Consider the following 23453-nt stretch of genomic DNA (forward strand, 5'->3'; position numbering starts at 1 on the left):
GCAGCTGACGCCCTGGGGAGACCCGGCTGCAGCTGATGCCCCTGGGGAGACCCTGCTGCAGCTGACGCCCCTGGGGAGACCCTGCTGCAGCTGATGCCCCTGGGGAGACCCGGCTGCAGCTGACACTCCTGGCTTGGTCTGACCTGGCTGCAGCTGACACCCCTGGGGAGACCCGGCTGCAGCTGACGCCCCTGGGGAGACCCTGCTGCAGCTGACGCCCCTGGGGAGACCCGGCTGCAGCTGACGCCCCTGGGGAGACCCTGCTGCAGCTGACACCCCTGGGGAGACCCTGCTGCAGCTGATACCCCTGGGGAGACCCGGCTGCAGCTGACACTCCTGGGGAGACCCGGCTGCAGCTGACACTCCTGGGGAGACCCGGCTGCAGCTGACGCCCCGGGGAGACCCGGCTGCAGCTGACACTCCTGGGGAGACCCGGCTGCAGCTGACGCCCCTGGGGAGACCCTGCTGCAGCTGACGCCCCTGGGGAGACCCGGCTGCAGCTGACACTCCTGGGGAGACCCGGCTGCAGCTGACGCCCCGGGGAGACCCGGCTGCAGCTGACACTCCTGGGGAGACCCGGCTGCAGCTGACGCCCCGGGGAGACCCGGCTGCAGCTGACACTCCTGGGGAGACCCGGCTGCAGCTGACACTCTTGGCTCGGTCTGACCCGGCCCCGGCTGTGGCTGTCATCCACAGACTGAGTAAACGCATACAAGAGATCTCTTTCTCTGTCATGTGCTGCTCAATACATTTTAAAAGTTAATAAAAAGTTTGTGCAGTGGTGACAATTTTACATCACTATGAATATTAGAAACAATTAAATCATAGCGGCATGTACACATGATTGAATGGTATTGTTAATTTTTTCGAAGTTTGTAGTGTGAGAAGTAGCAGAAAGCTCTAATGTCTAAGATGTGGGCTGTGCCCGGGCGCGAGGGGAGCAGTGTGCATCCGTGTCCTCAGGGCTGTGGGGCATCACAGGTGCCGCCTCGGCCTCTGATGCTGGCATCTCATTCCACTGCGCAGGAGTGAACCAGCAGACAGGCCTCCCTCCGTCTCCCTCTGCATCGTGCTGCCTTTCAAACAGCTGAATTAAGAACACTTTGTAAGAGACACGGAAACCACTGATGGCCCTCAGACATCCTGCTGAGGTGTGGGGTTCCCAGGGCCAGCCGAGAGCTCCTGGCAATGCACACACCTTGTCTCTTCCTGCTCGGGGTGTGACTGTGTGCCCTCTGTGCCAGCGGGCTGCCTCCTGGCAGTGCACACACCTTGTCTCTTACTGCTCGGGGAGTGGCTGTGTGCCCTGGTGTCTGACCCGTCCCCTGCGTCCCAGCTACCTGTGCTTACTGTCAGTGAATGTTAGGATCCTGACCTGGGTGGAGGTCGAGGGGAAAGGCCCTTGAGGCCACGTCCAGCAGAGTTCTAAATTGTAATAGTCTCTGTTTTTCAATTGACTACATTTTAGTAGCAGTTTTTGATGTAAACATTGTTTTAACAACTCTGAATCAGTGTATTTTGTCATGTGAAGAGGTTTTGAGGATACTGGAAGACATGTGGGTGAAGTTAGTTTGTTTTTGTCTTGTGTTTTAGATATGAGCAAGACAGCGGCCATGACAGCGGAAGTGAAGATGCAAGCTTTGATTCTTCACAACCTTTTACCTTGGTCACCGTCGGCATGAAGAAGTTCTTTATACCCAAGTCACCGACGTCCTCTAATGAGCCTGAAGACAGAGTTCTGCCCATGCCCACAAGCATAGGGATCTGCCTGGACTGTGACAAAGGCCAGGTGAGCTTCTATGACATGGAGCACATGAGGTGCCTGTACGAACGGCCCGTGGACTGCTCGCACACCATGTACCCAGCCTTCGCACTGATGGGCAGTGGGGGGATCCAGCTGGAAGAGCCGGTCACAGCCAAGTACTTGGAATACCAAGAGGTCATGTAGCTTGAACCCCTGCGGTGACTGGGATGAGAACCGCAAGCAAAGCCATGCCTTGTGTCGCCTGGTAACCAATTACAGATCCTCTCCACGCTCTGTGTCGTGTACGATTCTTACACCGTGGAAGACCCGCCCAGCCTTGTCTCCCGCGTTCCATTCTGTGTTTCCCATGGCAGGAATGAGGACACGCATCCGTCAGCCTGGGTGGAGGCGGTGCCTCTGTGAGCACGGGCTCCACCTCAGTGTCATGTCGGCTGGTCCTGCTGACCTGTCCTCCTGGGAGGGAGGGGCACAAAAGTATTTATTATGCTTCTTTTGTGTTTGAGTTTTCATTTTCTTAATATCATGTGTATGTCCTAAGAAGATATTTTTAAGATGCCTTATGGTTAGAAATTAGAACTAAGTCTGTCTCACATTTGTTTAATACAAAAGCAAAGTTATAGATAGGTGAAAAGTAACAGGCCATAAAAATGGTAGTGTATTTAAGTGGAGAATTCCATATTCTAAAGTCTATAAGTAGCTACTAAGAGTATATCGCGTGGAAAACGAGTGCCGCTGTGCTTTCCGACCACACACTGTGTTGTTCAGGACAGTGGAAGAGCTCTGCTGGCCGGGCGGGGTGGCCACCTGCCAGCTTCCAGGGCAAACACGATTTCCCGTGGGAAACCGTCCTTGCTAGCAGTCTTTCTCTAAAGAACTTCGTTTTCTCTGCAGAAAAGTTTATCTTCAGTTTTGTTTTCCTTGCTCTGTGAAAACGTGTCCCTATGCCAATGGGTTGCTTCCATGAATATTAGTAGCGATGGGCTGGTGTTCAAGGCTCGTCTCCTTGGCCCTCCTACTGCGACCCAGCATTGCCATTGTTTTGGCCTAAGTACTTGTGTCACACATGAGGCTTTCCTGGCATACGTTCGCATGTTGGGAAAGTTCATAGTTGCTAGGTTGTTCAGTTACACGGGCTGTTCTACGGATCACTGTTGGCAATAAACATTTGGAACCAGAAGCAAGTAAAAATACAAGTTTAATTGACATACATCCTTTTAAAGCTGACTTTTTTTTAATTCAAAGAATCCCATTTTGCTTGAGCTGTATGTTCGTGTCAGTCGATGGTTGCTGTTGGGACACCTGCTTGCCTGGGTTGCTGTGATGAGGAGGTGTCCTGTAGGATGGCAGTGGTCTTGGTGGCCTGCAGTGTGAGTAGGTGACACAGGCTCAGCTGAGCACAGGTGCAGGGACCCTGCTGAGGACAGGCATGGCCTGGGTGACCCTCCAAAGCCGTGTGGGAACACCTCAGGCAGACGGTTTTCACTACAGAGCTTTAATGGGAACTAGAAAGCCATTTTGTTTGTCCAGCTGCACATTCGCTGCTCACCTGATTTTTCTTCCATTTTCAATAAACATTGAAAGGAAGTCAAGTGTGATGAGTCTAGTGTGTGCTCTGGGAATTACGGCCGTGAAGCTTAGCTGTCACAGCCGAGGTGCTGCGCGAATACTCTTACACCTCTGTCAGCCTTCGTTCTCGCTGGAGCAACTGACCCGAGCGTTGCCATCTTTCTGACCGTAATGAATTGGATTTTAATCAGATCTGTGGTTGTTCTATTTACTTTCAGATTCCTTCAGCTGTTGGGAGGGGCACAGGCTTGGTGGGTTGCAGAGTTTTCTCTTAGAGTCCCAGCCAGGCCGCGGTCCTGCGCAGCTACTCAGCGCCGTGTTCACACCTGCTCCTTGGAGGGTCAGAGGAGGTGGGGTGTTCTGCCGTCATGGCCTATAGCCCAAGCAGGCCCTGGGTGGCGCCGTGAGGGTCCCAGGGCCAGCAAGGGGCATCTCGGGCAGGTGTTCCCCGGGGAGAACCCCCCCCAAAGCTGGCATCCTCAGAGGCGGATTTGCATTCATGTTAAGTGAGGTTTATCCATTTGTTTGTGAGAATGTCCTGGGAGTTACATGTTTTTCTTGGACTCTGCTTTCAAAAATAAACCTGAAAGACCTTAGTATGTTTGAGTTTGATTAGGAACAATTTCACTCATTTTCCAAAAGCCAGAGCCATGCTATTGCTGCGTGGGAAGCGAACCCGCCAGCCTCTGGTGGTGCCTGCTCCCCTGGAAGGGGAGCTGAGTCAGATCTGGTTGTTGGGGCTCCCCTCTGAGGAGACGGAGACAGCCACACGGAAACCTGGGGTACAGGGAAGCTTCAGGACAGCACGCAGTGCAGGGCTGTGCCGGAAGTAGAGTTGCCTGGTTCCCAGGACTATTGCTTGACTGACCACAGGGAACACACAGTGCTGAGGCATGGGGACAAGGACAGGCAGCAGGGAATGGGCCTGCATCTGTTCCTCAGGTTTGGGGCTATTGCCCAGCAGTAAGAGCTGGAGGTGTCCTCAGATGCCACAGCCAAGGCCTGATCACCAGGGCTGTGTGCTGGGCATGCCTGCTGGACGGCAGTGGCCAGGGCTGGCAGAGGCAGGGGGTGGAGTGACAAGTGAGTGGCATGGGAAGAGGTACAAGGGCTGGGGCACAGGATGGTGCTGACTCTGTGGCGGGGGTGTGGTCCTCTGCATTCCGGAACACAGCCTGCTGAGGGGCGCAGCCCTGGGCCAGAGAAAGCCTGCCGCGTCTGACTTTGGGCATCTCCCGAGTCTCAGCTGCGCCCTGTTGAGGCTGTCTCTTGGCTGCAGCCTTCTCCTTCAAGCAAGGACGAAGTACGGAGGTTAGAAGGGAGTTCTTTAAACTCACTTGCCTGCATGTGAGACGTGGAACATGCTAACCAAATGTGCCATACACCAAGTACAGATTCCAGTCTGACTTAAAAACCACATTCAGTAAAATGTACAAAAGTGTTTAAATAAAATGTTCTTCTCCTGCACCTATTTCTGTTCCCACCCCTGGAGTCTATGTGACCTCTGTGTTTAGAAGCACCATCTGCATGCTTTCAGAGCCCTGCAATGCTCCTTGGTGGTCTGTGTGGGCCTGGGGCGAGCAGCTGGGGGACGTGCGTGTGAGGGCAGCGCGAGCTGCTGGCTCCGTCTTGGGCAGAGCCTTCTGGGTGCGCAGCCCGTGGCCCCTGGGCACCTGTCGTGTGCTCCAGGGACAGCCTCGCCTCGCTCTGGTCCTGAGGTGCAGGGGAGGGCACTGTCATCACTGTACTGGCTTCTCGTCCCCTCCAAATAATAACACGTGGCTGTTACAGCTGTACCTCTGTGTCAGAATGAGAAACGCTGGGTCAAGAAGCCCACGTGCGGAGGAAGAGCCACAAAGCATAGGCCTCCCCGACCCCTCAGCGCACGCCCGCCCCTCAGGCCTGCCTTCAGAGGTGTGAGCCCTCCTCAAGCAGATCAGGTCATGAAAATGGAAGATTTGAACACTCCAGCTACTGCTCGAGACACCGAGTAGGTATGGAGTTCCTTATATGATTGTCTATTTCCTTAGTGTTTCTGTGTGTTGCCCTATACCTTCTAGAAGCTTCTATAGAATACTTCCACTAAGGCATTTCCACAGGGTCAGACACATTGCTGTCCGTATTTCCTGGGGAGTCTAGGTGGAGCTCCTTGGCACCCTGCTTGGGTCAGGACCAGAGAATGGCATGTTTCTTTGTTTTGGGACTAGGAATAACTTTTCATTTTATGGATTTATTTTCATCTTCAAAAGCAAAGGACCTCCGTTCATCCAAACACTTGGGTCACTCCCTTTGCCCCCATACACTAGGTGCATTAGCAGGTAGCTGGATTAGAAGAGGAGTGTGCCCGGTGTGGTAGCCTAGTGGCTAAAGTCCTCACCTTGTATGCACTGGGATCCCATATAGGTTCCGATTCTGATCCTGGTGACCCCACTTCTCATCCTGCTCCCTGCTTATGACCTGGGAAAGCAGGAGAGGATGCCCCAAAATCTTGAGACCTTGCACTTGTGTGGAAGATCTGGAAGAAGCTCCTGGCTCCTGGCTTTGGATTGGCTCAGCTCCGGCTGTTGTGGCCACTTGGGGAGTGAACCAGTGGATGGAAGATCTTCCTCTCCTTCTCTCCTTCACTCTGTAAATCTGCCTTTCCACAAACAAAATAAACCTTCAGAACAAAAAAAACAGGGCCTGGCGTAGTAGTATTTACCTACTAGGTCATCATGCCGGACCCAATACCTCTGTTTTTGAAAGCAAAGCACACCAGTACTATATGCAAGCATTTGTAGTTCAGGAACTATTGCTCTGTTAAGATTTGTAGGTTACCTGTTCTGCCCGTAGCTTTGAGGTATGAGAGTTGCTCCTTGCCGTATAACCAATATGCCCTAGCATTGTGGGGAGGGAGATGGGATGTGGTGTGCGTATGGTAACATTCCACCTGCGTTGCTGGTACCCATGTGGGCACTGGTTCGTGTCCCAGCTGCTCTTCGTCCGGTCCAGCTCCTTTTTCACAGCCTGGAGAAGCAGCAGAGGGTGGCCAAGCAGTCCTTGGGGTCCTGCACGCTCACATGAGACTCGGAAGAAGCTTCCGTCTGCAAGCTTTAGACCAGCACAATTCTGTCCATGGCAGTCACTGGGGAGTGAACCAGTGGATGGAGCTCTCTGCCTGTCTGTCTCTCTCTCCCTCTTATTTTCAAGTAAAAATAGATCTTTAAAAAGGCTTGTCTCCGTGGTTTTATAGGTTTGGGACCAGGGGGGAGACTAACAGTTTGGATGACAATGCATTGAGCAAAGTTAGGTGCTGGCTTTATTTTTGCCGGCAGAAATTCTCTTAGCATTTAGCTTAGAGCTTAATGGATTCTTCTGTGCATGTGTTGGTTAGGACACCTGTTTGGAACCTGAGTGGTTTGGACTCCTGACTGAAGCTTGTCACGTAGCTGTCGCCATCAGACAAGCTCTCAGGCAGCAGGCTCCATCTTATCTGGAAGACATGCAGGCAAATTCGATAACACATCAAAGCATTTCACACGGCATCTGGTGCATAGTGGGGCTTCCACGTTCTGCTTTGCAATTCTTATCTGAGGCAGGGGTGTGGTGCAGTGGAAGTGACGGCGCCCTCCATCTGCTGGCTCACTCATCCCACGCCTGGGTGCTGGGCTGGGCAGGGGCCAGCGCCAGGAGTCAAGATCTCAGTGCATTTCTCCTGCCGGGGCGAGGGTGGGATTCAGTGGGGCGGGCCTCCCAGGAGCTGCGCTGGCAGGAAGGGCACCAGATGCTTCCAACAGCATTCAGGACAGAAACGTGTTTACCTGCTCTATTGTGCCCCGAACAAAAGTGGAGTTACAAAAACTACATCTGGCTCATCAGGCCTTGCAGAAAAGCACCTCAGTGCCTGGGGGGCTTGCTGGCCTCGGGTGGGGCTCTGGGAGGGTGGGGCCCACGGAGGGGGGTCCTAGGCGGCTGGACCCACCTCCTGCCAGCTGCAGGTAAGGCTGGCAGGGTGACAGGCTTGGGGAAGCTCGTTTGTTGGAGCACTTTTCGGAGACAGTTCTCCACTGGCTGCACTGGGGGTTCGCTACTTGGGGGCTCGATTTTGTGGTCTGTTTTTTACCAGATGGCCCCTGCCAGGGGAGGGCCTCGCCCTGCTGTAACTTTTGTGTCCGCGTCCATGAGACGGAAAGCTCCCAGCCCTTGCGGACAGAGCCGGACTTTGGTTCTGCCCAGGTGCGCTCCACGCCTGTCTGCGCTCATGGCTGCCGCACCTGTGACCCTGCAGGAAGAATGTGAAAAGGTGAGAAGTCTCAGCTGTGTTCCCTCTCGCTCCTTTGCTCTCAATTGGAGCCCCGGGCCACACTAACTCCCCGCCCCTGCGCGCTGACCCCGCGCGCCGACCCCGTACCGACCCCACGCGCCGACCGCGCGCCGCTGTCCCATGATGCTGCAGGGCTGCGCGGGGAACGCGCGAGGTGAGTCAACTGCGTGGAAATGCCGCGGGGCTCCCAGGAAACCCCTGCTCAAACGCCCCACGCGTGCGTACTCAGGGCCTGCCTCCCCGCGGGGGCTGCCGGCCTGTGTCCCCAGGCTTTCCCGTCGTGGGCAGCGCCCCGCGCCTCTGTAGGCGGCTCTTCCCCACGGGGGGTGCCCACGCCCGGTGTGGGTGTGCCTCCCTCCTTCATGCCATCACACCCGCATTTTCGCTTTGAATCCTCATCTGGGGGCGCCAGGACCTGGAAGCCCACGCCGCCCACGGCCAGGCCCGTGGCTTTGCGAAGCCGGCCCTCCCACAGCGGCTCCCCGCGTGGCCTCAAACCACAGGTGTTTGCTGCCTCCGTGGCTGTCGTGGCACGCAGCTCCCCGGGCGTGTTTTGCCTTCTCTCCGTACGTCAGCGTCTCGTCCGGGACGGTGTGAGTTTAGGGGCTTCAGCGTGAGGGAAGTCGGGCCTACAGGACAGAGTGGCGTCGCGTGGCCCCGGTGCTTGACTGAGTTGAAGCGCAGTCACTGGAATCCATGATGTCCGTCCCCGAGTCCGGAAGTGAGACGGCCGCAGCTCGCCTCCATTTTGTGGCTTTGTTAACTGTTTTCAGGTGCTGGTGGCCCATGCGTGGCAGCCTCCGCTGGCCATTTTCTAGACCTTTCCAGTCTGGGTGCCCTCTGGCGTTTGGCCAACCTCCGATGAACGATCGTTGAGCCTCCGTGGGGGCTGGCAGAAGGCACAGGTGCAGCCCAGCAGGGCCGCTCAGCTGCAGGACTGGGCGCTGGCACCCCTTGGGCTGGTCCCCGAGCCTGTCCTGACCTGCGTTTAGGCCCCCGGCAGAGGAGGCGGCTGTAGGTAACAGCCGAGTCTCTGAGGGAGATGAGCTGCGTCTTCAGAGGAAGGTGAGTCCAGGGCATGGCTTTTTTCGTGTTGACATAGTGCGAGAGAGTCTGGGGTCATTTTAGACCATTTGTGTTTCTCTGGGGGATTTTAGGATTTTGAAATTCTGGTTTTACATGGATGCGTGTCCACCTAGAGCTCCTTGGGTCTTCTCGTCCCTCGTTTGTCCCTGCTTGCCACTGGTTCCAGAGTTGATCACTGCGGCGTCGCCCTCGTCTCTGCCCCCGACAGCCTACACGCGGCCTGCCAGCCCCGAGGGGCATCTGTGCCCTGTCTGCTGGAGTTCCTGGCTGTGCTGCCCACACTGTTCTAAGGCAAGGGCTGTGAAAATCTATGAGCCGGAGCAGCTGGTCTCGGAGGTGGTTTTCGTAGCGTCCCTTGGGTGTCGTCTGTGGCTCGTCGGGGTGCTCAGGAAAGCTGTGGCTGCTGGGCTGTGAGCACACAGGGAGAAGTGGATCCTCTCCTCCCCACGCCCATTGCCTCCTGGGAGGCCTGCAGCAACTTTGAGCTCCGCTCACTTCCTGGACACCCTGCCTGCAGGTTGCTTGCAGTGAAAGGGCCCCGGAGGAAGAGGTGGTTGGCGTGGAGTCGCCTCTGCTGTCCTTTGTCCCAGCTGTGACCTCAGCAGAACGAGAGCCTCTCCTGGTCTCAGTTTACTCATGTGCAAAATGGGAACACACTCCCTTGGAGGTTTTGGAGGATGAGACCGAGCCCAGCCCCCCAGGGTGGACGTCTGGGGGTCTCTTTGGACCCTCTCGCCACAGGGGTTTACCTGGCAGCTCCTGCTGCTTTGATCCTGGTAGGTGGGGAGGGGGCTTTGTTCCCTTCCCTCTTCTTTGACGGAGACTGTTTCTGGGAGAGGTTGGCCTCGTGTCTCCTAGCTCTTTGCAGAAGCTAGGGCTTCTCCAAGTTGACGGAAGTGGGCATGCCGGCCAGCGGCGGAGACACCTGGCTAGGAAGCCCTGCCGGTGCAGTAACTGGCTCTGAGTCCTGCCTGCAGCCTCCTGCTGATGCAGGCCAAGGGGCTGAGCTTCCTGCTCCCTGGGCCGGTTGTGGTTTAACGGGCGTTTGCTGAGTGAGTGAGAGGAGGGGACTGCCCTAGTTCACCCTCTCCTCCAACCACTGCCAAAAAACGATGACTGACTATACGTGGATTTCAGGTTTTTTTAAATTGTACCAATAAATTTCCCTTTCATTTCTGTTTTCCCACCCAGGGTTAGGTTGTGCAGTGCACGGCTGTCAAGGTCGCCCCACAGTCTGGGCGCTGCAGTGTAGAGTGCATTCTTCCTTTGGTTTGTGTCGTCTGGCCTGCCTCCATGCCTCGCCCCTCTCTGCTCCGGGCCACTGGTGGCCACTCTCCCTGCTCATGGCCTTCTGCTCCCTGCTCATGGTGCAGCCAGCATGGCAGCCGCAGCTGGACTCACGGCTGTCAAGTCCTCCATGGAGGCGATACTTAGAGGTCTCCCCAAGTTCTTTGTTCCCGGTAGCATCTGTTCCGGAATGGCCAGGGTTCCTGTGGCAACAGAATGGTCTCAATGACCTGGCGGTGTTCACAGTGCTTTTCAGCTCGCTGCTTCCCAGGCACTAGGCCGGGAGGAATTATGCCATGAGTGTGGATGTTGTTTTTTAATATATAGCTAAAAAAAAATATTTATTTGAAAAGAGAGACAGAGGAGAGCTCTTCCATCCACTGGATCTACTGGTTCACTTCCCAACTGGCCTCGAAGTCCAGGACTGTGCCAGGCTGAAGCCAGGAGCCAGGAGTTTCCTCTGGGTCTCACAGATGGGTGTGGGGCCCAAGCATAATAGGATGCTGAATTGGAAGTGGAGCAGCCGGCATTCAAGCCGGTGCTGGCATTGCAGGTGGAGGCTTAAGTTGTGGCTGTGGTAAACGTTTGGCGAGTGAACCCAAAGCATGGTCAGTTGGTCTGTCTTTTCTGCTTCATTTCAAATGGATGAAAATGGGTGTAAATGAGAGATGGGATCCATAGACCAGACCACATGGAGATTCACTGATGTACCGGCCTGCTAACCTTTAAGGCAGGAAGTTGGCATGCATTGCTAAGTAGAGACCAACAGGAACCATGCCTTACTTTCTCAATTTTCTTGCACCAAAATAAACATAATTTGTTTTCCACAAATACTTGAAGAATCGATTTTACATTGCTGGTGGAAGGGTATGTGTTGCTATAACCATTTTTGGAAAATAGTTTATGCTGGGGCAGAACTGAACCCGTGCATACCCGGTGACCCAGCCACTCCCGGGTGTAATTGCCCCACATGTCGTGTCCATGTGCATCCGAGCACTGGAGAGCCCAGGTCCCCAATCTGGCAAACCCGGGGTTCATCAACAGCAGGATGAAGACATTGCTGCCGTGGGGAGCACCTGAGAGAGCTCAGAAAGTGAACTACAGTTGCGTGTGACCGAATCAAGGAGCCCCACAGCGACAGAAGAACTCAGGTGCTGCAGGACAGTGTGACTTTTATGTCAAGTTCAGACACAGATAGCGCTTTGATGTGGCAGAACACAGACCTCAAAGGGAAGTCCTTGGCTTCCTATTTTCACACGCCTGGAGCAAAGCCAAGTGAGTCTTCGCCAAGTGGCCTTTGATACATTGTTCAGGGGTGACAGTGGGGATCAAATAACTGGAGCCTCCATTCGGTGAATGAGTGGTGCTTCCCGGGAGTGGAGGAGGAGGTCGGGCTGCTCCGTACTTGTTTGGCGAGCTGGCACTGCTCGTGTGATTCATTCTTTGCACGTTGTGTGTGAGTGTGAGACCTGGTTGTAGCTGTTTGCAGTGTAACGATTAATGTAGTTGATTTGGTTTTGTTTTAATATGCTTATTTTGGAGTGTGCGTGGGAAGAAGACAAGTTGTGGCCCTCCGTGGGGCCGCCTGTGCGTCTGAGGTGCCTGTGTGTGTGCATCAGGGGCTTGGAGAGTGGTGTAGGTAAGTCGGGAGGCCCTCGGCTCTCAGGCTGTTCTGTGCTGGACGTGTGGAGGGAGGTTGTTTCCTCCACTCTGATAGCAGCCTTGGGAGCACAAGGATGCAGTGCCTGGGCCTTTGTGGCGAGCCGAGGCCCCTCCTCCAGCCGGACGGCAGATGCCCTCTTTGTGTGGTGACAAAGGCGTCCTTCTGGGCTGAGAAAGCCTTCTTACCTCCGGGTTGTGCAGCTCCAGTCGGCCCCACACCCAGCCAGCAGCTGTGCTGTTTGCAAATAGTAAATGCATTGAGGCGCCTGCCCCGTTGGTGGAGGATGGACTGTCCACGGAGGTGGGAAGGCAGGCACGCGGAGCCTCGGCTCTTCCTGTTGCAGTGCGGTGTCCTGGAGCGAGCTGGGCAGTCTTCCTCGCTCCCATGGGTTTAAAGGCAGCCTGCCTGGCACCTGCAAAGCAGTGAGCTGCCGGCCAAGCAGAGCTCTCGGCTCCCTTTTCCTGTCCTGGAGCTGGGGCTGGACCTGGAACTAGTGTTTACTGCCCGGTGGGTGGAGGCCACAGGTGCTGCAGGGCCAACGGGTGACAGTGGCATTCACCGGGGGAGTTGGGGTGCCTTCTTTCACCCCCTCTACTAAAAACACACTCATCTTTCAATGTTTCATGATTTGAGAATTCATTCGAAGACAGGGTTTTACTGTTTTCATTTTTTTGATTATTCTTTTTATTTTTTAAAAAGGGAGAGTTTAGGCGAGCAGGAGTGCAGGCTGATCTGAGACGCCACCCGGATGCGTCTGGTCACCTGTCAAGTCCTGACCCCACAGCCAAGCCCCTCCCGTCACATGCCTGCTTCCGCCCCATGTGCTGAAGCCCCGCCCCCACCTGTGTGGCTCCTGGCCATAGGCCCCAGCTCCTGCTGGCCCCCACTGTGCAGCCCTGCCCATCACATGCATAGCCCACCCCCCCCCCCCCCCCCCGTGCACCAAACCCTGCCCACCTGCTCAGGCGAGGAAGAGAGAGGTGTCCACCTTCCATCATACTGTCCACTTCCCAAATGCCCACAGCGGCCAGGGCTGAGCAGGGTCAGAGCCAGCAGCCTGAATTCCCCTCTCTGCCCTCGGGCTTGCACTGCTGTGGTTGGCAGTCTTGTCTGGAGCCCGCTGGGCGAGTCTGCAGTGACTCCAGCAGGCTCTTCTGGGCGTGTGACTAATATGCTGAGCTGAAAAGTAAGTGGTCAAAGCCATTACTACTGGGAATTGTGTAGATTCCTGTATCGCACCTGGTTGACTTTGTGTGACCCTGGTCCTCTCCCAAGACAGTTTTCCCTGCGAGCTTGTCCAGGGGTTTGCTGGGCCTGCTGCACGGGGGAGGAGAGGCCACGACCGTGGGGGACATGAGAGCAGGTCCCCTGGGCTGTGGGAAGCAGACGCCATCTGCCTCCGGCTCTGCCCGGCAAGCTTGGTGCACAGCCCTGCTTGTGTAGGATTCTGCTGTAAGCACGTCTGGAAAGGTCGGGGAGATGACCTGCACCCCTCGGACTGCGGTGTCCGGATGAAGTTCACCCATGGGAATCCTGTGTCCATGCTGGGTGACAGGCAGATAGATGATGGCAGAGGCTCAGGACAGGGGTCTGCCATGCGATCGCACACCGGGCATGACCAGCGCTGAGGGGCTGAGGGCAGGGCCAAAGCCACGTGTCTAGGATTCCTGCACTGGCTGAGAAGCACGTCCTCCCTGTCCCCGCTCCACTCTGGTGGGCCAGCTTGTTTTCTTTGAATTCTTCCTGGTTCCAGCAGAGGATGCCGCCCCCTAGTGCTGACAGCTGGTCCTGCTGCGGGCACCCCCAGTACAGCCAGATGTGTGAGGCGTCCTGTGTGCCCCAGGGACCGGCACTCCTGCACGTGGGGGTGGGCGCCAGGAACGGGCATCTTACCTGCATGCAGCAGTAATGGCCCTTTGGGCGGTGGTGGGACGACTCGCTTGTGTCCGTGCGAGTGGGCCCGTGCCTGTCCCTGCCCTCCGGCTCCTCTGCTCTGTCTCCTGGGGTTTTTCCTTCTTTCCTTCCAGGCCCTGAGCGGCCAACACAGGTGCTTGTATTATAAGATTTATTTTTTATTTGTGGGTTTGAAATCAGACAGTGTGTGTGTGTGGGGATCCGTCTCCCATCCTGTGCTTCACTCCCTGGATGCCCACAGCCATCTGAGCCAGGACCTGCATGTGCGTGGCCAGGACTGGAGCGGGATGACAAGTGGAGGAGCTGGGACTTGAACCAGGTGCCCCGCTGTGGCTGCCTGTGTCACAAGTAGTGGCCCTACCTTCTGCACCATGGCCTTGCCCCCCTCCCCAGCCTGGCTATTTGCCACAGCCCAGCAGTTCCTGACGGTCCTTCCTCAGGCTAATCTCCACTCTGTGCTGCAGGGGAGGCGCACGAGCCGTGGGTACAGTCGGCCTTAACGCTCTGCCCATGACCCTGCCCTCCTCCTTTCTTCCGGCATCTGCTGGTCTTAGGGTGAGTTCAAGGAGAGCTGGGCATGCAGGAGTTTGCAAGTTAAGCCCCGCACTGCGCCCTGGGCGAGTCTCGGCATGCAGTTGAGAGCACTCCCACTCGGGGCCCAGGTGACCACTGACCTGGGTTGGATGTTTGTGCTGCCTGACCTTGGGACTTAGTGTCCAGGCCATTCTCAGGGCTTTCACAATTAAAAAATTATTGTCTTATTTGAAAGGGAGAGAGAAAGAGATTTTCTACCCTCTGGCTTATTCCCCAAATGCCCACAGTGGCTGGGACTGAGCCAGGATAAAGCCAGGAGCCCAGAACCCAGTCAGGTCTCCCACGGAGGAGGCTGGGTGTCAGCAGGAAGCCACAGTCAGCAGGAGAGGGGGGCCTTGATCCCAAGTACTCTGACACGGGATGTGGGTGTCCCAACTGGCGCCCCCAGTGCTGCTCCAAACCCCCATTCCTCAGAGCCAGCATTGACACAGGAGGGCCTGGTCTCCGGGCTCAGTGACTGGTCAGGCCTCTGCCAGCCGCTAGGCCCTCTGAGGTGAGCACGGCCAGGCCTCTGCCAGCTGTGAGGGCCCTTCTGAGGTGAGCACAGCCAGGCGTCTTTCAGCTGTGAGGGGCTTTCTGAGGTGAGCACGGCCAGGCCTCTGCCAGCTGTGAGGGCCCTTCTGAGGTGAGCACGGCCAGGCCTCTGCCAGCTGTGAGGGCCCTTCTGAGGTGAGCACGGCCAGGCGTCTCTCAGCTGTGAGGGGCTTTCTGAGGTGAGCATGGCCAGGCCTCTGCCAGCTGTGAGGGGCCTTCTGAGGTGAGCACGGCCAGGCCTCTGCCAGCTGTGAGGGCCCTTCTGAGGTGAGCACGGCCAGGCGTCTCTCAGCTGTGAGGGGCTTTCTGAGGTGAGCATGGCCAGGCCTCTGCCAGCTGTGAGGGGCCTTCTGAGGTGAGCACGGCCAGGCGTCTCTCAGCTGTGAGGGGCTTTCTGAGGTGAACAGCTGTTTGTTTTGCTCTCCTCCACCCATTCTGGCTTTTCCAGAGATTGCATGTGACAGGTGGCTTTTTGGAGATGGCGCAGGCAGTACTGTGGAGACAGTGGGGAGGTAGGCTGAGGGAGATGACCATGAGCCTCCGACGGCCTAGGAAGCAGGCTGCTGGAGTGGGCGATGTGGGGAGGGTGCCCAAGCTGAGGTTTGCTGCTCCGTGGCGCAGGCCTGAGTGAGAGGGCACCCAGAAGGCAGCAGGAGAAAGGGGAGATGCTGGCATCCCGCCTTGGTGCCCGGTGCCGCTGCTGGGTGATGTGGAAGCTGGGCCACTTTAGGCAGGAGTTTGGGTTGGTTTAAGCTGGGAAAGGTGAGTCAAGTTCAAGGCTACTTGCTCCTGGATAGTAGGAGAATTATGAACTAACAGGCTTCCAGTCAGCCCCCGTGTGCCCCCTCCCACCCCGTTCTGCTGCCAAGCCCCACACAGCGTCTCCCTGAGGGGCAGCACACTGTCAGGGCAAGCCTGGCCCTGCACGTCCACCTGTCTCAGACTTGAGCTGCCTGTGTGAACAGTCGCCCCACCAGTACCAGTGTCTGAGGCTAGCTAATTCACTGTCACATTCTAACACAGTTAGAGCACGCTGCCAATGCCGGTTCGTTCCGTGAGTGTCCCCTACAGCTGATGCTGAGCCGGGACCAGAGCTGGGAGCTGGATGCAGGCCTGTCCTGTGGGCACTGGGACCCCAGTGACCACAGCTGGCTGGCTGTCTCCTGAGACTGTGCCAGCAGGAAGCTGGGGCCGGGCGCTGAGCTGAGGTGTTCTGACGGGGGCTGTGTGTGCCAACCAGCTTTGTAGCTGCTGGGCCAAGTGCTAGTTCCCAGAGTGACGTTTGATATGTGGAGCTATGTGAAGATGACCTCAACGGAGGCAGTTCACACAGGCTTCGCCTCACCCAGCCTCGTGTGTGTGTCCTCCTCTGGTGGATTCCACTGTCCAGCAGTGCTGTTAGCCCAGTGCGTCAGTGCTAACATACACAGCGCTGCTCATGTACAATGCAGTGCTAGTGATAAATGAGGAAGCTGGGGACACTCAGCTCAGCTCTATTAATACACAGCACAGAGCTGGTGAGACACCACGCAGCCCTGTTAGCTCACGGACCCTGCCCTTCCTGATGGAGAGGGGATTTTGTGTCAGTGCAGGGCATGGAGACCGTCAGGCGTGGGTTGCTCTGTGCGGCAGGAAGCCCCTCTGGCTACCCGCCCTTCCCAGCCGGGAGATCCCGCTCCTGCTGGCTCCTGGAGTCCTGTTCCAGCTTCCCGCCAGAAGGGGGCGAGCTAGGCTTGGGAAAGCAGCGAGAATCCGGTGAGCAAGGGCTTTCCTTTGGGAACGCCTCGGGAGGGAGGATCTGTTTGGAGCAGTCCTGGATGTGCTGGGAAGGGTGCAGCACAGAGAAGACCGACCCGGGAGCAGGGCCGCGGGGCTCCTCCTGGGGTGAACACCTCCGAGCAGGCCACACGCCGCAGTCTGTGAGTTTCTTCACTGTCCACCGTGGTCAGCTTTTAAAGTTCTGACTTGGCTTACACACATCCTGATTTCTAATTATCATCTGTATTGTTTATAAAAGCTGTTACTTGAGTCCGAGACAGTGAGCCCCCAGCTGCTGGCTCACCCGCTGCCCAGCTGCCCACGGTGGCGAGGACTGAAGCTGGAAGGTGGAAGACCCATCCATGCTGTGCACGCGGCGTCTACGCTGCCGGCCGACGCCCACCGGCGCAGGCACGTGGTGCTGCTCTTGGTGTGGTCTGAGAGCAGACAGTGGGGGTCCCCGCAGCCCCTCCTGTACACAGCAGGCGCGGGTCAGTGGGACCCAGATGGGGGCTTCTGCCCTGGGGCCAGCCAGTCTGCATGGCACCATAGTGGTCACGGTACCCAAAGAGCCAGCACTGCCGGTTAAATAATACATCAGCATCGCCTGTTCGCTTTCACCTGCCTGTGTTTGTTGGTTCTGTGAGAACGGCCTTTCACGTCTATTTGAGAAAGAGGCAATTGCTGATTTGATGTAAGGGGAGCTTGGGAAGGTTTGAGAGTGACAGTTCCTTTGTTCTTCGGATCAAAAACGCACGAACTAGACGTTCTGAGGTGACTGCCTGCCAGCCTCTGGCACGTGACCTCCAGAAACTACAGCAGAACTGCGTCTGAAACCTGCGCCCCGCTTCCTGTCCCCGAAGCCCGTCCGGCTTCTCTCGCCAGCAGGACCCAAGACCAAGCCTCAGTTGTGAAAGAATTTCTCACCTCCTTTTCATTCACTCAGCTGCCTCTTACTTTATATGCTGTAAAATAGTAAAATTATTAAATTACTTGTATGTTTTGCTGATTAGGCAAGGTTATGTGGTTAGTAGAATGCTAAGATGTATGTATATCTGTGTGTGTGTGTGTGTGTGTGTATTATATGACGTGTTCCACAGAGAGACAAAGATGTCATTCGTGTGCTGGTTCGTTCTGTTAGACCCACCGACCACCACGAGGGAACGAATCAGCCGAGTATAGAGAGAATACAGATAACCTTTATTCAAAGTAACCCCAGTTCACGGTTGCCCTGGCAGCCGAAGACAGAGTGAAGGGCTGCAGAGGCACGGGCCACGAAGTTTTAAACTCCCCTTGACTTGCAAGCGGAAGCTGGGGTCGCTTCGGCCCTCAGTTGGGGGTGTTGCTTGTGTCCATCATTGGAACAGCAGTGATGTCACTGCCGCAGGGGCCTGCCGGAACGCTGTGGTCCCTTCCGGGTTGTTACCTGGGACTGGGTTCAAAGCAAGCTCCGCCCTCCTCTGGTTACCACGGCAACCATCACATTCTGCAAATGGGCGATGGCTGGGGCTGTGCCCGGCTGAAGCTGGGAGCATGAGGCTCCAGCCAGGTGTCCCACGCGGGTGTTATGAGTCCAAGTGCTCGGGCTGTCTCCTTCCCAGGGCTACTAGGGTTACTAGCGGGGAGTTGGGATGGCAGTGGATCAGCCAGGACTCAGGTTAGCAGCCTGACGGGGGATGCCAGTGTGTAAGTTCATATAGGATGTTACAGTTGTGGCAGCTTAATCCACTGCACCACAGTGTTGGCCTGATTTTTTGGTAAAAGTTTGGTCCTGCTGACTACTTAGGGTTCAGGGAAGTAGGATTCAGTTTGGCCACTAGCATTGTTCAGTGGGTCCTGAATTCTCTCCCTTCCGTTGTCTCCCTTGCAGATAACCTGCAGCGTCTGGCAGTGACTGCCATCACTCCTGAAACGGCGCATGACCAGACGTCGACATCGTTGAGGCTGCAATTGACAGAAGACCCGTGAACATGTGATGCCATTGACAAAAGGCATAGTTGTCATGACGATATCAAGGTGTGTAGAACTTAACCTTATCATCATTTCGTTAATGAAAATAACAGAGATTGTCGCCGCTGTGACTGTTTGCTCCACGCTGGGTCCTGGGCCCAGTCCTTCACGCGCAGTAATCTTACCGTGTTGCAGCAAAGCTGCGAGGTAGGTGACTGGTGTAAAGGCGAAGTGGAGCCCGCTCCCTGGCTTGGGTGGAGTGGTGGTGGTGCTGCTCTGAGCGCATGCTGGATCGCAGGACACAAGGGGAGGTAGGTCAGTCCTGTGCAGCCTGGAAAATGCTGCTGCAAAGGAGTGCTCTTGGGAACCTCAGGGTCTGCTTCTCGGCACACTCCAGGGTGGTGCGGGCCTGGGTGGCTGCTCAAGAGCTTCATGCACCCGCAGTCTGGGGGTGCAGTGCGACTGTGGGGCTGCCATCTGTTTGCTTTGTTTTTAATTGAAGTTTTATTTGAAAGAGATACAGAGAGAAGGAGAGACACACAGAGACAGAGATCTCTCCACTGCCTCTCTCCCCATGACTGCAATGACTGGAGTTGAGCCAATCTCAAGCCAGGAGCCAGGAGCTTCTTTTGGGTCTCCCATGTGAATGAGGTTGCTCATGGATTTGGGCCTTCCTCTGCTCTTTCCCAGGCCACAAGCAGGGAGCTGGACTGGGAAGTAGGACAGCAAGGCTCAAACCTGCAGGCGGAAGCCTGGTGTGCTATGCCATGGTGCCAGCCCGCCTCTGTCAGTCCTGAGAAGAGCAGTCCTTTCGTGCCGGCCGGATGTGGCAGCTGTGCGCCCCTTGGCTTCCCGAGTTATCTGCACGCACACTTGCAGTCCTGGCTGTGTCAGCCTAGGGGCTTCCTATCATGGGGGCAAGGGCTTCTCCCTGGGGACTGGCCCGGTCTCATCGGGCTGCACAAAATGTTTGCTACGCAGAGAGAAAGGACAGGTCAGCAGTTCTAAACCCTGGATGGTTTGGAACACTCGTGAACCAGGACCCCACGTGGATGAAACGGCCTCTTCCATGCCTGCTCATCTTGCGCCTGTCCCTGGTGGCGGGGGAGAGCTGTGCAGCTGGGATCATGTCCCCTCCTGGGGAACCGAGCTGTGTTCTTTCACAGAGCCACATCTCGCCTCCTCTTCACGAGCCTCTGTCCAGTTCTGAGTGACCCCTGGACCTTCCGTGCGAGCAGAGAGGAGGCTGTGCATAGGAGCAGTGGAGAATGAACTCTTACCTCCTATCCTGTCACCTCCTCACCTCCCATCTTGTCACCCTCTCACCTCCTCACCTTCCGTCCTGTCACCTCCTCACCTCCTCACCTCCCATCCTGTCACCTTCTTACCTCCTCACCTTCCATCCCGTCACCTTCTTACCGCCTGAGCTGGTAGGGCTTAGTCTTAGAGTGGGAGTGGCTGGTTTTCAAATGACCTTGACCCTCCAAGAGTGGCTTGTCCTCTTCTGCCAGCAAATGCAGCAGTTCTCAATTAGGGTCCTGCGGAAGGAAGGGCACCAGAAAGATGTGTCTGACCAGCCTGGTTCCCAATCAGGCAGAACCTGGCAAAGTCCAGAGCCCAGCTAGAGGACGGCATCCTTGCTGGGTTTTTGTTCCTGGTTCATGGTTTTAAAATCATGACAGGTGAGACAGGAGTTCAGAGCTGTGCTCGGAGTGGGGCGGAGCCTTGCTTTGCCCCCAGTGTTGGGTCCTTGCCCTTCTCTCGGCCTCTGCACATTGCTTCTATCAAGCAGGGTCTGGGTCTCCACTTCGCCTGCCCCTCACATGAGACTTTGCACCAGGGAAAGCAGGACGAGGCTTGTAGGGCTCTGGATGCAGAATTGGAGACCGCAGTGGCGGAGCAGAAGCTGGGGGTCCTCCTGTGTGGACGCCGGGGAGTGGGCAGACCTGCCCCTGCTGGGGCCTAGTGCCTTTGCATCTTCATTGCCATCTTGGGCAGGCTGGGGAGGAATCCTGTGCCTGCCTGTCACCTGAGGACCTCCTGCTGGCATCTTAGGAGAGCAGAGTGGGCTGCACTTGAAGCCACCTGCAGCGCGAGCCGGCTTTGCTTCCGTCTCCCCTTCGGGTCCCACTCACACCTGTCTCTGCACCTGGGGAGCCACACCTCCCAAGGGCAGGGCTGTGAGCCAGGTTGGGGACTCTGCCCCACAAAGCAGCAGGAATACCAGGGGCCCTGACCACACTGGGCTGTGGCCTTGGGTTCCTGATAATCTGTGGAATTCAGACAATGTTGTAACTGACACCTCAGCTTACAACCTCCCTGGAGAATGTCTGTGAGTGACAAAGAGACCTTGGAGGCACTTCTGCATTTCAGAAGCCTCGGAAAGCTGTTGGCAGAATTGAAATGTCAGACACAAATAGAATTTATGACGCCAAATTGAGGTAACAAATACGTCTTAATGAAGCTGCCATCACCCAGCACAGCTCTACATCTTTTTATTGGATCTTTCAGGAATTGCTTTGGAAGGCAGAGCCTGGAAGCAGAGTGCAAGGCTGCGTATCGTGATGCCGTCATTAGGATGAAAAGTCAGAGCAGGTGCATGGGAGGTTTTGTTTTGTTCCGCATAGCCAGTGTCCGGCTGACTGCCGAGCTTACAGTCCCTCGGGGGACGCTGTAAGGGGTACAGCCGGGGTCCCCTCAGCCTCTGCATCTCATGGTCTGTTGCTGGGGGGGGGGAGAATAAAGGGTGGGTTTATTAGTACAGTGTTTGGTTTTTGTAATGAAAAATAGAATGAGTCTATGAGCTCCCTGAAGAATGCCGGAAGCTTGCTGTGAGGGTGCTCAGGCGCATCCTGTGTGTCGGACACAGGGACAGGGCAGCTCACAGGGGGCCCACTGGGTCGTTGGACTTAAGGGCTGCAGTTGTAGTGATTCCTGGAGGGATATCACAGACAAAAGTGATGCAGCAAGGTCAGGAAACTTACCAGAAAGCTCAAGGAAGGTGGTGCGTCTCCACGTCTGGATCAGACCACACTGAGTTCAACAACACAGTTTCCTGTGAGTCCACTGTGCCGAAAGCACCTGCTGGGCCCAGGGGTGTCAGGAAGTCTGACATCTGGGGACTTACATCCCTCCAGTGGTGATGCAAAATAATCATTGGGAAAGTGCCGCCTGTGGAAGAGTCAGACACGTGTGGCATTCGGCAGGAAGGAAGTCTTTGTAGAAGTGAATGGATGCTGGATTCGGGCGTTAGTGACAGGGCCTCCCTGCAGGCTGGGGCTGTGGGGAGGAGCCTGACAGAGCGAGGACTGGGCTAAAGGAAGAACAGGAGACAGGGGGCTCTTTTGGAAAATGGCTAAAAGATCAGTTTGTTTTGGTACAGGAAGTGCTGAAATCCAAGTCTATGGGGAGCCTTTCAAAGGCCACAGAAAATGTATATAATGAAAAAAGACTGTGTGCGGATTAAGAAAAAAACGTCTCCAGGAGGTTTCTGAAGCCCCCAGCTGCACAGTCTGTGCGGGCCGAGCCCTCAGCACGGTTCAGTTGCAGGAAAGCCCTGGCGACTGCCTGAGGCAAATGTGCTGGTCATGGCGAGTATAGAGGGACGCTCTAGAAGTGGGCTTTTGGAAAGCGACGTGAAAGTGGGTGGTGAATACTGCCCTGGGTGGGGATTCAACAGGCAAGTCTGGAAACCAGAAAAAGGCAGTGTTCCAGGAGCCCGTGCTAATGAAGAAGCGGGCACTGCCAAGCCAGCCCGATTCCGATGGTGAGGAAAGGGGCTGACCGTAGGGGCGCATGCAGGCTGTGGTCATTTATACGGCAGACAGGATCCCGTTGGGCAGGTGACAAAGGCAAGGCCCCGTGTGTTTGAAATGCCTGTCGTAGGCCTTGCGGTGTGCATGCCGGCTTGAACCCACGTGGGTCTTTTCCATTTCCACAGCTGATGTCCTCAGCACCTCCAGCTCCAGCTCTGTGAGGCCGGACATAGGACGGGAGCTGAGCCGGCCCCTCTCTGAGCCGAGCACTCAGCCCACACGGTTGCCTCTCCTATTTCAGGTCTGAGTTCTAAGGAAGCCTGTCTCTGAGTTCTCTCTCTCTGCTTCATCTGCATTCTGAATCCGTCTTCTCCATTAGCAGGACTGCGGCGAGCGTGCGTCCTCCGCGCCTGCTGCGCTGGCGGTTTCATTCAGACTCATCTGGCTCCTGAAATAATTGCTAAGTGCTCCGTTTCAATCTAATTCCTCTTCTCTCAATAACCATCTTCCCGTGGTGTTGCAGTTGGTGAAAGCCTGAAGGCACTAACCCTTCACTTGAGCCTGGAAACAGCTTCCAGAACTGTCTAGCATTGTATGTGACTCTGGGGTTGACAAGACCCTAACACGAAGGGCTTGGACAGTCGCAGCGTCACCTGGCTCGTCTGTGCTTGGCATGGCCAGCAGACCCCACTTGCAGCAGGAAGCAAGGCCCAGGGGTCCCAGAGCAAGGTGGTGCAGTGGTTATGAGGTGTCACAGTGTCACAGCTCCCCTTTGCCCCTCAGGAGAGCTGTCTCCACGTGGATGTGACAGCTGGACCCATCCTAAGCCCACTGGAGGTGAGGACTCTTTCTTTGGAGTCTGGGGTGCTGGGGTTCATACCTGCTCAGTATTCCAATGGGAAAGGCCCGGGTCCTTTCTTGCCGGGGACCAGCAGTGAGCTGGAGCTAGCTGTGGTGGGTGTACCTGACCTTGTGCTGTGTATTCTGTTGTCTGACTGTGAGCTGTGTGCTGTTCTCGTCCTGCAGCAGCAGAGGGGCACAGGTCAAAGGTGTGGACTTGAGGGGCCACTGGGCTAAGTTGGGGTGTCTGTTCTCCCTCCCTCCCTCTGAGCTCTGGTTTCCTCACTGGTGAGGTGTGGGTACCTTGTGGTGTGCCCGTGGACCTGCAGAGAGCCTGCTGTTTAGACAGCGCCCATGCCTGGGAGTCGGGGAGGGGCGTGGCCGGGGTGCTGCCCACACAGTGCATGCCGGCCCCAGCTCCCTGTGAGCGCACAGGGT

General features: G+C 56.1%; 1 protein-coding gene across 2 annotated transcripts in view; it reads left to right on the forward strand.

Moving 5' to 3' along the window:
- TRIM36 (tripartite motif containing 36) overlaps positions 1-2072 on the forward strand; it is a 32264-nt gene extending 30192 nt beyond the window's left edge. For both annotated transcript variants that reach the window (XM_040977122.1, XM_040977130.1), the window contains exon 10: positions 1594-2072. In XM_040977122.1, coding sequence (XP_040833056.1) covers positions 1594-1948 — 355 coding nt within the window. In that variant the 3' untranslated portion in view covers positions 1949-2072. The remainder of the gene's footprint in view (positions 1-1593) is intronic.
- The last annotated feature ends 21381 nt before the right edge of the window (positions 2073-23453 follow it).

The sequence above is a fragment of the Ochotona curzoniae genome, unplaced genomic scaffold, assembly GCF_017591425.1.
Source record: "Ochotona curzoniae isolate NIBS_2020 unplaced genomic scaffold, NIBS_Ocur_1.0 contig_1, whole genome shotgun sequence".
Taxonomy (NCBI): Eukaryota; Metazoa; Chordata; class Mammalia; order Lagomorpha; family Ochotonidae; genus Ochotona; species Ochotona curzoniae.